At 34.2% G+C, this 16,576-nt stretch overlaps 1 protein-coding gene across 4 annotated transcripts in view; it reads left to right on the top strand.

Annotated features, from left to right (window-relative positions):
- Positions 1-16,339, top strand: part of LOC108564560 (rho guanine nucleotide exchange factor 10-like protein) — a 183,705-nt gene extending 167,366 nt beyond the window's left edge. For 3 of the 4 annotated variants that reach the window (XM_017923664.1, XM_017923644.1, XM_017923649.1), the window contains 6 exons: positions 11,650-11,842; positions 11,956-12,412; positions 12,473-12,769; positions 12,833-12,925; positions 12,981-13,898; positions 13,973-16,339. In XM_017923664.1, the coding sequence (XP_017779153.1) occupies positions 11,650-11,842; positions 11,956-12,412; positions 12,473-12,769; positions 12,833-12,925; positions 12,981-13,898; positions 13,973-15,790 (3,776 nt within the window). In that variant the 3' untranslated portion in view covers positions 15,791-16,339. The remainder of the gene's footprint in view (positions 1-11,649; positions 11,843-11,955; positions 12,413-12,472; positions 12,770-12,832; positions 12,926-12,980; positions 13,899-13,972) is intronic. The other variant, XM_017923655.1, reaches the window with a different exon arrangement.
- Positions 16,340-16,576: the final 237 nt, after the last annotated feature.

Below are 16,576 nucleotides of genomic sequence, written 5' to 3'. Positions count from 1 at the left end.
CGCCTGTGAACTCTCTCATCCACAAACACGACGGCGGTCGGCGCCAGCAGGAACGTGAATCCTTGCCAGCAGTACGCAACGCTATTCCGACGAAGGTGCACATCCTCAACAATACCATTCAAGAAAACAAGAAAGACGTTTTTGATAGTTTCTACAATTTTTTATCTTTTTAACAACAAGTGATTTTCGGGTGTTTTGCGTTCAGCTTTTCCTGTGATTTTGGATAATTTCTTTGTGTGAAAACCCTTTCCAAAAATTTGTGATTTATGCAAAGCATCTTTGCAAGAAAACCGGACCCAAAAGCCAGTAAGCTAATCATCTTAATCTTACATAAAAAAATCCAAAGAACTACAACTAATTCGAAAATAAAACAAGAAACAAATTTATTAGCACAATTTTAAAACTTACTAAAACCATAAATTTAATGCATTTAGTGACTTCACGTTAATCATTTTCTTCTGTTCACATCAATTTGTAAATTTAATATTGAGTATTAGTTAGCAATTTTAATTCAATTGAAGAGCACTTTAATTAACGTTCGAATTACATTTAATTAAGTAAAACACGAAGATTTAAATAATAATACGAATCAATACGTTAATTAGTTTTGGCAACCTCTGACCTTTAAATAGTTCCACCAATAAATGCCATATAATATGAATGAAATTGTTTTCAGATTCAATTATAATCGCTTTATTAATTGAAAATCGATATTTTATATTTTTTAAATCTAATACAAAACTAACCTTGATCCTCTTCTAAATCTTAACTAAAAAAAACAATTTTATAATGTTTTTATCTAAAGAAAAACCCACATTATAAATATTATTTAATACCCATATTTAAATATTCAACAGTTGTTTTAGTTTAAAAAAAAGTCAATTTAAAAAATATTTCATAATCTTATGTAATTCTTTAAATCAATTTTATTTGACATATTTCCCAACAATCCCAAATTTTTAATTAGTAGTTCTTACCTACATTTAACTAATATCAATTCCTTTAATTTATTGCAAATATGTATCCAAATTTGTTCCCATTTGAGAATGGGGACAAATTTAATTTTAGAAAAATGAATTAAATTATTCAATTTAATAATCTTACATAATCATTACCAAATTCTTTAAAATCGAAACCCAATAAATTAAAATCATATTGCAAAAAATGTATTCGAAAAATTGCAATTATTTATTTTATTTGTTGTGTAAATTTAATGATAATTTCTAAATTAATTATTAAATTTGTGTAAATCAATTTAATAAGGACTAATTTAGTCCTTTGGTTTCATAAATAGTTAAGAAAGTGAAAAATAAAAATAGTAAGACAAAAAAAAAGTGAAAATTTTAGGAAAGACAGGAAATGCAACCGGAACACAAACAGTCTTGATTTTTTTTAGGTAACAGCTGTTCCAATACCGAAAGACTATTTCTAGACATAAAGCCGGCATTTATATAATTAGTCTTGAAGGTACCAGACGTTTTCTTCGCGAAACGGCAAATATTTACGGAAGTTTTATCTCCGTAGTCAAATTTAGTTCGCTTTGACAAATATTGACAATAACTTCTGGGTAATTACAAGTTTAGTTATGTTAATGTCAAAAGATGGGAGGCAAAGGTTGTTTGCATTTACTAATCAAAGAACAACAACAACATTAGAAACGTTGGAAATACCATCAACATTAAATATTTTCATTTGCGTTGATATTGAAATGTGAGCTGTGTTAATTTTATGGTTAAATTGTTTTGATGTTGTTGTAATTCTGTGGGTGCGTTAAATTAGTTTCCATCGAGTTAAAATCGTGTATTTCATACAATATTTATACGCATATTTTTTTATTCGGTTTTGTTATTAAAGGTTTAAAGGTCAAACGTGGAAACTTTGCGAAATGTTATCATAACGAAGTTAACAAATTCGTGCATAATTTCGAATTGCCGAACGCGAATTCTGCAAAATCTACATGCATATTAATGGTATGCGTTTTACAACATTAACCTTAAGATCGATATGGAACAGTACGAAGCATTGTTCTTTTTCAGTCAACCAATTAAATCATCGTAACGCTCGATAATGATTCATTAATATGCGCTTATACTTGCACATTTATCAACAAAAAAATGTAATCTTCCATTGCAGAAGCGAGCATCCAACAAGCAGACTTCTTATCGCTGCTTACAGAAGCATTAATTTCTCGCATAGTCCGTGTATTAGCTTCCTCTCGCAATCTCTGAAACGGTACTAATCGAGGATCTAAATGCAATAAACCATACAAAAGGAGATTTGATTGTATAAGGGACAAAAAATGATCATTTGTGTATAAAAACATCAAAATATTCAAACTGGAATTATCGAAACCGTACTATGTGAGGTATTGATGTAATCTCGCAACCTCTGAAATCGTACTAACAGAGGAACTAAATACAATAAATCGCACAAAAGAAGAATTGATAATGAGGGACAAAAAATGTTGCACAAAAATAGTTTTTAAATATTCAAACTGGAATGATCCAAACCGTACTATGTGAGGTATTGATGTAATATGACAACTTCTGAAACCGTACTAATCGAGGAACCTAAATACTATAAACCGCACAAAAGGAGACTACCATCACAAGATCATTTATGTACAAAAAAATAAAAATTTGTGCAACATTTATTTTAAATTTTATTTGACTGAAACAAAATTTAGTTTTAAATTTTTCAAACTGGAGTGATTGAAACCGTACTATGTGAGGTATTGAAGTAAAATATATAATTCAAAAAATTAAATTCCATTTTTACTTTTTCTTTTCATATTTTTTTTATATACAGACAGCTTTGATAATTGTAGTCCACCCACAAACGTTCCAAATACCATATGTAGTAACAGGTTTTTTTTTGCATCTCTTATATATCTTTTTTTATGAGTGTTTATGTGGTTTTGCGATGCGAATCTACAAGGATTTTTTTCTCTCATTTTGCAATTTGTATGAGCAATCTAGGCTATTTTTAACATTGAAATCACATTAAGCCAGATCAAATACACGCGGTGAATTTTAAATTGAAACCAGATTAAATTTCAATGATAATTGGATTAGAAATAACTGAGCGAAATCATAATATTTGTGTTTCCTTTTGAGTATAATTTAATGTTTCTTTGAATATTATTTGTTATGCATTGAAAATCATTTATAGAAGATTAATAAATCCAATATTTAACTTGGTTTAAATAAAATTAATAATTTTGGCTTCGATTAGTGGGATTTGAAATTTTTTTTGTACAGTTTATTTTATACGGTTTTAAAGTCCTCGATTAGTACGGTATCAAACAGTGCAGATTAAATTAAGATTTGCAAAAAAGTCTATGCGTATTTTTTTGTGCTAAATCTTAAATAAATATAATCACATGTCTTTTGAATTTGCTAATGCATGAAAACTTGCAAATCCATAGATTAAAGAAAGTTTTATTTGAGTGTTAATGAATTTGTAAATATGGATTAATTGAACGTAAATTTGCATCATTTTTTTAACATATTTTATTTAAAAAAAAACATAATTAAGTTTGAGAATTGATGATTTTTGTAAATGTAGATTTGTGTCACTTTTCTTAAAGTTTTCACGTATGAAAACAATACATGGAAGTAATTTAGAAAAACGTATTTGCTGTTTGCCATGTGAATTATTTCTTATACCAAATTAAAAACGAACATTATCACACTACGTATTTGCTAAAACACAAATCTACGGATTAAAGAACAAAATGTATTTGAATGTTAATGTGGAATAATTAAAGGTAGATTTGCGTCAATTTTCTAATATATTTGTTTCAATAACATTATATTGAAAAAAAAAAGAATCTGGTTTTATGCGTATTCTTTTTTCTGCTAAATCTTAAATAAACATATCTTTTGAATTTGCTCGTACATTAGCAAACATGCATATTCATAAATTGGATTAATACTAATTGAATGTAAACGATTTTCTAATGTGAATAATGTAGATTTGCGTCAATTTTCTAATAGTTTTGTTTCAATAACATTTATATTGAAATTGCGACGCAAAGGTTATTGTTGGTAGAATTAATGTGTATAGTTAATGTTTACGTCATGCGCCAGTAAATGTTATCGTTTTGTGTGTAAATCAAGCGGAGACATTTATTTACGTTTAACCGAGGTCGATTAATAAAGTGGTGGTTATCAACTGAAATTGATTACTTTCATTGAGCTGCAGATAACTCTATCATCCACCAACGAAAAGAAAATAACATCATGTTCATTACGCAACAAACGACATTAGTACCGTTTGATGAAGTTGTTAAATATTGGTAGATGTATAAATTGAAAATGGAATTCTCTGTTCGTTTTTCACCCCGATTTGCAGTTCGAGCTTGAATGCAGAAGTTAACGTGTCCAACCGCTCCCATTACGTTTTATGGTCAACCATAATTTTGCCATAATAGAAAACGTGATGGCGTTATGTGAGTGCGTTAAATGTCTTCGCTGTACGGGAAACTCGGAATGAAATAAAAAAAGAATAAAATATAGGATACCACACTGAGATCATGGTGCAAACCATTAAAACGATACAAAATCTCTTAATTGAAATTGAGAATGCGAGATGATGGAGAAAGAAAGGAAGAAATGAGCGGTGAATGCGCATACAGAACCGATACGTAATGAGAGATCTAAATTTTTCAAAGGTTGTTGACTTCCAATGGACAATGCATGCACCTATTTCTCAACTCCTAAGATCTGTTATTCTCGCCTCGTACTTTTTTTTCTTCATTTTTTTCTTTCTTTAATCATTCACACATTCTAATATGATATGCATTGAAATTATAATCAGACCTTGCCACAATCCTCCGTCATGTGTTCTGCAGTAAGCTTGGGTAATCTGCTCCATCGACCTTTCTACAAACATATTTATTTTAATTGCTTGTAGCTATTTATAGTTTGACAGTCGATGATAATACATATCAAAAGCAAAGTGGAAAATCTGCATAATGCAAAGAGATTTGCTCACATAACAAACCTTAATATCTTACACTTTCACAGCAATGTCTTGATTACCAATTGAGAAGGAAAGTTAATACTAAAAAATAATAATTTCTCTACTTTTTGCCTGGCATCAACACCAAATATTATCACATTAACACTGTTAATGTCTGAATGAAATATTACAAAAAACATAACGCAGAAAAATTTGCTAATTTATATCCTTATCTTCTTGCACAACAATGCCTAAAAGGAAAGTTGATACTTATAAATAACAAATTCTATAGTTTTTGCCTTGAATTAACACCAAACTTTTTCACATTATCAATGTTTTTCTCAAGAAACTATTTCAAAACGCATAACACTGAAAGATCTGCTAATATTTAACAATCCTTAACTTCTTGCACTTCCACCATAATGCTTTGATCACCAATTGAGAAGGAAAGTTAGTACTTAATAAATAATAATTTCTATACTTTTTGCGGTGCATTGACACCAAACATTTTCACATAATGAGTATTTTTCTGAAGGAAATATTTCAATGTTCTCTAATTAATATTGTATGAAGCAAATTCGAACTCTATAAGATATGAAGCGCAAGTAGCAAATGTCTAACTTGCGCTCCCGATAACTGAAAAGACAAAAAAAAATGAAAATAAAATTAATTAATATTTCTGCTCAAAATATTTGTATTTAATGTCTAACGTACAATAAATTATCTTCACTTACTTTTCTTGTGTATATAATTTCTTTTTTTTTTGTGAGTATTTATTTGTTTGGTTTCCTTTTGTTAATAACTCGTTGTTTTCCTTTTCCGCGATAAAAAATAGAGTAAATATTTGTAGTAGCCTTGGCGCCGACCCTATTTCTCTCTTCGACCACCAGTTTGTTTGCACGGCGATTACGTTCCAACAATTCGAAGTAACCACTGTACAATCTCCTTTTTCTTACTTCAATCGATCCTTCCGATAGATAGAAAAAAAATCACCAACTTCTTAAACCGCATCTGCGGACGACATTTGCACTGGAAACAGAATTTAGTAATTAAGAGACAAGATAATTCCATTCGCTAGAATAGATTTCTTTCAGATTTTGGAGATATCTTTAGAAAAACAACTTTTAAAGACATAGAGAACTCCAAAGTTTAAAAGAAATCATTAAAATATAAATGTTAATTTAGACTATTTTATTTTTAGTTTATGAAATTTCTACCAGAATATCTTTTCAGTACAGTTTTAGATGATATTTGATCATAAAAAAAAAGTAATTGCAAGAGAAGTCTTCAGATTCCATTTGCTTGGATATTAAATACTTTCTGGGATTCCTCCACCGTTTATTAAAAAAAACAGAATAATTCAACTATTCAATTAGTTTATTTATAGAATATTCCATGGTTTCTTAGAGCTTTTGTGGTATTTTTAGATTGCTACCAAATTAGTTTTTTTAAAGGCATTTTCATATTACTTTTGCACACAGAGAATTCAGTAATATTTTCATATTTTCCTTCACTTTTTAATGGAATAAAAAATCATTCATATTTAAATCTTAATTTAGTTTACTTATAGACATCTAGTGGGTGTTGTTCCCGAAGATTTTCTAATCCCTGAAATAACTTTTCAATGTAACTTACAAAGAGATAATTACAATATAAGTGTAGATATTCTATTCCTTGTTTTTGTGATGAATTTATTTAAAAAAACGTGATTAATTTAGTCTATTTTTAGACTTGAGAATTTTCTAACTGAATTAATTCCAGGTTTGCTGAGAGCTTTTAGGGTATCTTTTTTTGATGAGATTTCTATCAAATTGAAAGACAGGATTTATTTTTTTGTTAACTTTCGATAAGTTTTTTTTATACTTGGATATGGATAGAAATTGCGTTTTAAATTGCTTTTTTTCTGTGTTTGTCCTGTCTGTTAGTGTGGAGAGAGACAATGTGCAATGTAATATATTAAACTGTATTAATGTCATAGGATGAGCGTGATTGAAACTGAAATGGATGGTTAGAGCAAGTCCATGCAAACGGGATGGAATTACATTGGGTTTTTATTGGTGTTGATTCGTGCAGTGAGAAAAAGGGAGGAGTAGGATAGTCGATTTAATTTTAGTCTGGAGCGCAGGATGTTGGCAGTTTACGGAGCCCGTCCGTCGCGTTCCCTTTTGGATAAACTAACTAAACCGGTTAATTGAACTTTGAAACCGGGAGAACAATTAGTCCGTTAATTAGCATCAATTTGAAACTTGGAAGATGAGAAAACAAATAAAACAAATAGTAGTAATAGAGAAAAGAAAGAAAATAAAAACAAACAGAAAAGGTCATGACGATGCGATGTGCCGACTTCTCTAAGCGTTTATTTCGGTAACAAAGAACTGGAACACCTATATACCACATACCACTCATCTTGGTTATTATTTATGCTATTTCCAGCCGCATCGAAGGAGCGCCTTCATTGCGTAAGATTCATTACGATTCTGGACTACATTTCAATTGGAAACGACTTTTAGCCTCTCCAGTTCGATGGAAAGAAAGAGGAGAGTTCAAAGTAAAATCGCTTCCATAAATAATAGTCTTCGTCGACTTGAATAATAAAAATCCATTTGAAAGAAAAATTCATTTAAATACTCATCTTTCATTCTCAGCGCGTTGCAGTTTTCTCTTTTTTTTTTCGGAAGGAATAAAGAAATATAAAAGCGAGAAACGTAATTTCACCTAAACCAAATTCAATTTTTGTGAAATGTCTTGTTTCACTTCATTTTAGGATTCGCTAGAGTTTATTATATAAGTTGTGAAGTGTTCGTTTTGCGCGAAAGAAATAAGTTTTCAAAGCATTGCGTGGGCGTGAAAATAATAATAATAAATTGGATAAATATCTCGAGAGAGATTGAGTGATAATACAATTTTTTTCGTGAGACTTCAACGGGATACAAAAAATATCGGTGGCTTGATTAAATTCGGTGAATTCAAATACCGTTTCTCCGCCACAGTTTTCTTTCCACAAACTCTCGAGTATTTTCATGTATTGATTCAATTCCACGCGAACATAGTGTGCAGGAAAAAAGGTACCACCACAACTCGAATTGAATATTTATGAGAAAGATGTGGTCTTCTATCAATTGAGTTGAAGTATTAAAAAAAAAACGTGTGAAAAAGTATCAAATATTTATTGCTGCATGTGTAACTTAATTACAACATTTTTTTCATGAGTTCTCGAAATTCTCGTAGGTTAATTTTTTTGTGGGCCCTAAAAAATCTCGTAGATTCTTAATATTCTCGTGGGCCCTAAAGAATTTATTTTCAAGATTTGAATATAAGTGTGAATTATACAAATTTATCAAATATTACCGTATCTCATCCTTTTTTGAAGCAAATGGGGTCTGAAAACTGATTGCATCTTACAGTAAATGTAGATTACATTTTTTATTTTCAAATTTCTCACCTCAAAATTAAGGCGCGTTTTTAACATGGGAGCGTCTCATTCTTGTGAAAATATTTACTTATTGCCACATTAGTTACATAAAATCAAAATTATTGAACAAATTTGATGTGGGCCCAAGGCAACACTTAACTTTAAAACAAAATATGTAGTCTTGAATCCCAATTACATTTATTTTGTAAAAAAATATCGTGGGTCATAAAAATTATCGTGGGCCCTAAAAAAATGAGGGCCGACATTGTGACTAAAGTTCTTAATTTAGAAGATTGCCACATTATTGAAATATGTTAGGCCCAAATGTTAAAGAAACTTTATAATGAAATATCTAAGTTAGTAAATTCGGATTTGGAATGTATATTACAATAACGAGCGGTGGATATTAATTTTACTTTATTTAATCCTGGCAACTGGAATCGTCCGCTGCGGAAGAGGACTCCTTCGGTTGCCATAGTGATGCCCCTGAATCAATGGAAAACGAGTCCGTCCTAACGCGAAACAAAATCCGCGTTACCGCATACATCTTCTATTATATGAACATTTTTATTTTAAACAAAAAAAAAACATATTTCTTAACTTACGTTTTTGTTTATTTAGCAATGCGAATTGTTTGCAAATCGTCTACGTAACCTCACATGCTGCTATTACTTAACAAATTGTGACTAGAAAGTGGAAAGCTAACATATTTTCCGACAAATAAAAAAATCAAGAATATCAGATAGTAAAAAAAAAATCACGTCCACGAAATTAAATATGGTTACTTACGTAATTTAAACAAAATATCTTATTTAATTTTACATTGTTGCGCGCGGTGTAAGATTTATATCAGGAAAAACTTGATACGAACATCGTTATTGTACTGCATACGAAACCAGTTATAAATTCGATCGAACGCGAGATTTATATATATATAATTTTATTACATTCAAAGGTTACTAGATATTATATGGTCATGGTTACATATTAGTTTCGTGTTAGCTAACAATGTATTATTACATATTAGTTTTGTATCAGTTAACTGTTATACTCAATGTACGTTATATGTATTATTTTTTATAATATCAACTTTATTTACTACAATCTATCAATAAAATGATATTAAGTAAATTTATTGGTGATACACAAATCCTGACACTGAAACATTATCAAAGTTCTGATAATATCAAAAACCACAAGTTTTACTCTAAATAATAGAATATCGACGTTCTGTTTTGTTATTCAGTAAGTAATAACGCTCATCTTTTGTTTTACTGTCGGGATTATGGTTGTCGAGATTTCGAATTTCGGGATTTTAATTGTCGGAATTTTGATCTGAACCAAGACTAGGGTGCAGTATCCAAGGTAACATTATTATTGTTACCGATAAGCACCAAAATGGTGTGAGACAATAAACATTCTTTTTAGTATCCATGGTAATTCATGGTCTAATTTTATAATTATGATACTTAACAATTTTATATTAATGTAACATTTTGTTTGTTTGCAAAAATGATCAATTACATGATTTCGCAACGCGAACTAATTAAATTGCATTGCGAATGTTATAAGAATCTTAATTCATTTTTAATTATAGTTTACGTGCAAACATTCGTTGCAATTACGTTACAATTCTTAACGAAATTGCCCGATGTTTTGCAACATCGTTAAACGAGCATTACGTGACGAGAAGAAAGGGTAGTTATTTGAGTAGATAATCCTCGTGCGCTGTTTTCTTTTTTCGTTTGATCTCGGAAACTTAAGTTTTTCTTTCGCGTCGCTTCCCTCGTCTTTGGGGGATTACGTAATAGAACCGGTGACCGCATGAATAATGTATGTTATTCTCATCTTCCTCCCCCCCCATACTTTTGCAAGAAGAAGCACCAGTATTTCGTCTCAGCGGAAACTTATCTAATCATAAGTAAATACTTTGATGGCATTCCTTGCGTTTGAGGTGTGAATTCGCTGGCACAAATAGAGTTTACGTGCTTCGGTGCAGAGATTTTCCTTGTGGTAAGTGGGACTGGGACAATAAATAATATTAATAGATTTTTAAGTGCGATTTCCATTGTAAGTTCGCCGACGACCGTGTCTATGGTCGGGTTTAATCGGGCCTGAACAATTTTTATTGAATCGTTAAAGTTTTTAATTGCATCCTATCCCACCGACGACGGAGGGAAATGCTCATGCTCCCAATGGTAATTAAAACATAAAAGAGTTTGCGCTCGAAGTCACGGATCGCGGTGAGGTTGTCGGAGGTGGACAATAAACAACGAGAAATCCACAGGAATACCATTTACGGGCACAATTAGGATAACTCTGTAATTCTATATATATGTATGTAAGCGTGCATATAAATATCAAATATAGAAGTAGAGAGATTGTAGGAGGTTGCGACTTGCGTCAGAAGCTTACCATACTTTTCGTATTGCGTATTCCTTCGTGTCTACTTCATTCCTCTCAGCTTCTCTACTTATTATAATTAATGATCTGTGGGAATACTTTATATAATCACACGCGAAAATCGATTTTATTTAAATACTTAGAAATTTTCACCATTATTGATAATGTATAGATTTCTGTTCTTATTTGTAAAATATATAGTTCTCAATTTATTAATAATAGAAGAATTTACTCCTATTTTTTCTTATAAATTACGAATAGATTTTTTTTTGAGATTTACAAATTTAAAATTACGTAAATAACTTAAGAATTTTAAATAGACTTGCTAGTTCGAGTTCTAAAACTTTGGACGTAAGTCGAAAATGTCGTAAGTCGATTTGCATTTGCATTGACATTTGCATGAAAATTAACAGCTGTTGCTTGTCTTTTTTTTATGGATTTTTTCGTCGTATTTGCGAATGGTCGTAAGTCGAAAACTTTCTGTATTCTTTTAACGAATCACATATTAAACAAGCAAATTCTAAAGGATTATCTGAAAACTTTTTTCATGGTTTCAAATAAAAAGAAACTTATTGATTTAGAATCACATTAGTGATTTGATTTCCAGACGGACAGTCCGAAGAATGATATTTTTATAATAATCCCTGAATTGAATTCGATTTGTATGGAATTGTCTACTGAATGATATATAAAAATTGAAATTATTTCTCTGACATTAAACCTGGACAAGTATTATTTATTTCAACCTACTTATGAAAAGATTTAATACTTTAATATAAAATGCTTTAAAAAATGTGTCTAATATAAATTAGTAATAGATTTGTAATATAAATTTGCTAATAATGTATGTTTTTTTTTGTTCGATTTAGATGAGCCACGAGTTCGTTCCGGCGTCTGGGAAGAACCGGCATGTGAGAGAAGGATGGTTCCTCCTTTGGTCCACACCAGAACTCTCCAACATTCCGCATCTCAGCGCAGCTCGGAGGACAGCTGGTGCTCAGGGTCTGACCCAGATCTCTCCTCCGATGAAGAGAGTGAACGCAGCGGCACATCCATTTCCCGGTAAGCCTAATTGCCATTACCGTCACGTAATCATATTGTAATATGAACAAAGTTCCTCTCGGAATATTAATTTTTGGTTTAGTTGGGTATATTTTTACGTATTTTTCTTTCAGAAGCAATGGACAAATTCGTAATACTTTGAGCAAAGCTAGGACTTTCTGCGATAAGCTGCGTGGCAGCGGAGGTTCTGGTGGAGGACCAAGGCTTTCTCTTGACAGCAATATACCTGGAGACACTTCGCCTCAAAATGCCGCGAATCAGGGTAGGTTGTCCAGATGGTTCAGCATGCGGCGCGGCTCGACCCATCAGTACGATATCGAAACTACGGGTTCGGAATCACCGACCCGCAATCCAAGCAGCACCAGCAACAAGCAGATGCCTCTTCTTCCAGAGGTGGAAGAAGAATCCCAATTCTTAAACTGCACTCCGCAGCAGAGACGTCTGATGCCACCCACCCTGCCCACGGCTCCATCAGATTTGACACCGCAGCAGCTGAAACGAAGAATGATTGTCGCCGCTATTATCCACAGTGAAAATTCCTACGTGGCCACATTACACAGACTGGTCAATGTAAATATTAAAAAAAAAATACACTAAAAAAAAGCATGAATTAACAATTTATTTAAACAGGATTACAAGAAACCTTTAGAGGAGAGCAGTCCGCCAATATTGAGCGCCTCGAAGATCTCAACGCTCTTCCATCGCCTGCCGGAGATACTACAGTGCCATACATTATTCCGAGTTGCTCTGGCAGAAAGTGTCCGTAACTGGGACCGCGACGAGAAGATCGGGGATGTCTTCTTCGCATCGTTTTCCAAATCCATCGTCCTCGACATTTACAGCGGTTTCATCAACAACTTCTCCGTGGCCATGGATCTCGCCAAAATGGAAGCCAAAAGAAAATCTGCACTAGCCGATTTCTTTAAGGTAAAGTTTTGCAACTCAAATATAATGTATATATTTATAAATTATTTTTTTTTATTTATTCAGGTAAAGCAGATAAGTTCTCACGACAGGCTATCCTTTTTTGGGTTGATGGTGAAACCGGTGCAGCGCTTCCCGCAATTTATCCTATTCCTACAGGTAATTAGTTTTTGTTATGTTTATGAATTAGTTACAAATTTCAATTGGTTTGCAGGATTTATTAAAGCACACGCCGCAAGGACATCACGATCGTATGAGTCTTCAGCTAGCTTTGACGCAGTTGGAATCCTTGGCTGAGATGTTGAACGAGAGGAAACGAGAAGCCGAGCAGTTCCAGGCTTTCAAAGAGATGCTCCGACATATCAGCGGTAAATTCTCCTCGAGGCCCTTGTGCGATGGTAACAGGTACCTCCTGAGGGAAGACAACGTTACCCAATTAGAATTTAACCAGTGCGGATTAATAACGAAGGCGAAAAGTCGTCGTCTCCTGCTGCTGAACGATCTGGTGGTATGCGTTGCGGTTTCTCCGAGATCGTCCGACGATTTCGGTGTCAGCGAGAGATTGAACTTGAAGTGGATGTTCCCCGTCTCGGATATAGAAATCCAAGATACCAGTGCTTCTCCGACCTTAAGTCGGATATTGACGGCCGGAGCCAATAAAAGTGGAAGTCTGAAATCGAATGCTTCGTTTGAGGGAACCCAACCCCAGGCAGACAATATATGCACGGAGATGGGAAATCTGATGCACGATTACGAGGTGATGTCTCGTATTTCGGATTTGGTCGGCACGCTCCGCGGCAACTACAAGGAGCTTAGCGTTGAGAACACCAAGAAGATACTGCACCAGATACAAAGTTCGATACAGCACAAGGACGAAGAGATGGCTTGGATGGATTCCTGCTGTTTGCAGCTGGTCGCCAAGTCCAAGGGTAAAGAAGAAGTGTTCACTTTCCAGACGGACAGTCCGAATGTGAAGAAGGAGTGGATAACAGAGCTGAGATTAGCGCAGTTGGCTTTGGATCCTAGCAACTCTCCGGCTTGGGAAGTGCCCGAGCAGGAGCAGAGGCCCAGTACCAAAATGCCGCTGTTCGTCAAATCTCAGCCAGTTTACAAATCCCAGCATGAAAGCGAAGTAAGTACTCTTACATTACACGAACGAAATAATCAAAATCTTATTGTTGGTAATTAATAAATGTTATTTTTCAGGTGCGCTGCGGATGTTATTACACGATCAACGCTCCAAAAACGACGCGCAGACGTTACAAAACTCAGAACTATCTGTGGGTCTGCACGACGGACGGAGCCAGTTCACATATATCGGTGATGGTCCAGCACCAACAACAGGCTGGATCTCTTCGGGAAATAAATTTCTTCTCGTTGGTAGAAACGCAGGTGACTGCGATGGAATACGTGAAGGGTATATCTCAGCCCAGTTCCGCTTTGGCCGGAGATTCGGTTTGGATGGGAACGGGGAGCAGGAAAATTCTGCTATACGCTGCGGACGAACCGGAAAAGGAGCAGCAGATCGGCAGCAGCAGTGTCCCTGATGTCATTGTGCAAATCAAATACCACTGCGACAATGTCTTCGTCGCGCTTGGAAATGGAATGTTGCTGATATATAGGAGGAATCCGATTGATGGAACGTGGATTTTGAAGGATCCGCAATTAAGAAGTTTGGGCTCCGATCCGGTATCAAGTTTGCTACCAATAAATATGTGCATGTACGCGGCTTGCGGCAAGAAAGTTTGCGTCCTGAATGGATTGACTGGGGAAGTGCAGAAGGACTTTAGCATTCAGCACGAGCACGTGGGTAATGTGAATTTGATGGCGCACAGCGGGATAGGTTTGTGGATTTCGTTGAAGAACTCCAGCACCATCTGTTTGTACCACACGGAGACTTTCAAGCATCTGCAGGATATAAATATCGCTTCGAATGTTATGAGGGTGACAACGAGCGGATCATCGTCGAACGATTGCATGAATAACAACAGGTCTAAGGTCAACGTTACTGCTTTGTTGGCTTGCAAAGGTCTTCTGTGGGTGGGAACCAATGTTGGTATAAGCTTGACCATTCCGTTGCCCAGATTGGAGGGCGTACCAATAATCAGCGGTCGCGTGAACATCTCGTATCACGCGCATTTCGGCCCCATTTCGTTTCTTCTAGCTCTTCAACCAAAGAATTATGTAAATTGCAAAATAAAGGAATTAGAAACGGAACATGACGTCGAAAAACTGGAGAGGCCTAAAATGGAGAAGCAGCTTTCGGACTCTTCGGTGAACAGCGTTACGGCGAAGTTGCGCCACCATCTGACCAACAGTCCGGTGGTTATCAGACGACGAAGATCCAAAGATAGCGAGTTAAGATTATCCAAGACATTACCTAGAGGCTTAGGTAATGGTGGATCAAAGTTCTCCACTTCGACCACTTCTTCGCAAGGTTCCGGTGATACTTGCGACGTTTACGGCCTCTACGGTGAACTGATGTACGTTAAAGACTACGAAGTGGATGAGCATATAACCGATCCGGTTTACGAGAGTTTGAGGAGGAGCGACCCAGAGTTGGCAGCTATACCAGCTAAAGTTAGCACTCTGGACAGAAGGCTGAAGATGAAAGTGAGCAGACCCAGATCGTTGGACTTATCCAACTGGTCCGTAGACTCTAGGAGTTCAAGTCTGTACACTTCATCTGGAAGCGAGGAGAGCATGGCTATTAGGAACTTAGGACGTAGCGTTTCGAGGAACAATTCGAATGCCAGTAGACAACTGAACGGAGTCGCAGAAGCCGTAGAATCCGTTCAGGCTGTAACCAATCTTAAATGCACCAATAACAATACGAAGACGATAGCTAGGAACAACCATCAAGTGGACACTAGGAGGACGATCATCACTCTGATGGGAGGAAAGGGTTACGTGAACTGGAGACAACCCTGCTGTCCAGCAGACAAAGGAAAGCATCTCGCTACCAATCCTCACGGGGCCAACAACAATGACGCCCACATCGTAATTTGGGAATTGAAGTTGTGATTGAATTTTGATAAATTATGAACGGATTCAATGGAAAACAAAAATACAAGAAAAAAATAAAATAAAATTTCCAATCTCTAATTGTTATGAATGTTGTACACCAAAAATTTGCATTCAAATTATAAGCGTATTTATTTATTTTTAAAAATTTGATCTATATATTTTGTTTACTTGAGAAGAAGAAAAAAAAAAGAAAGAAAAAATGAATGATTTAAAAAAAACTGTTGCAAAGAATTTTATGTATGCGAGATGAATCAAAATTTTGTTATTTATTATAAATGTTTCCTCCTTATGCGTTATATTCTAATTGTAATTGCCATCACGGATTACTTTTGTTTTAAGTTTTTAAGATGACTACACTGTGTATATTTTATATTGATTATTATATTATTATGAGACGATGTCGATGCGGTTCCTGCTCGAAGATGTAGCATGAATCTAAATGTTATTTGTTCACTGTGTTTCTGAGTATCCCATTGATCTTCACAAGAAACAAACATATGTATAAAACTGATTGTATAGGATTATATATAATAAATAAAAATATTAGGATAATTAGCTTCTTCTCTTTCTTTTTCCTCCTTTATACCTAACGATTACAAACAGTTATTAAGACAAAAAAAAAATACTTAAATGGTACACAGAAAACTACAAGCTTTTGAATGCTTAATAACGAGTGCACTGCATCTTTGTGTTTGCTACGAGCTGTTAAGAGTGTAGAAGTTGAAGTTGCACCATCTTCACGTTATATTTAATTTCACACAAGATAATTATGTAATTCCAAGT

The sequence above is a fragment of the Nicrophorus vespilloides genome, unplaced genomic scaffold (genome assembly GCF_001412225.1).
Source record: "Nicrophorus vespilloides isolate i.1.1-1 unplaced genomic scaffold, Nicve_v1.0, whole genome shotgun sequence".
Taxonomy (NCBI): domain Eukaryota; kingdom Metazoa; phylum Arthropoda; class Insecta; order Coleoptera; family Silphidae; genus Nicrophorus; species Nicrophorus vespilloides.
Note: the sequence above shows the minus strand (reverse complement) of the source record. Positions and strands in the feature narration are given on the sequence as shown.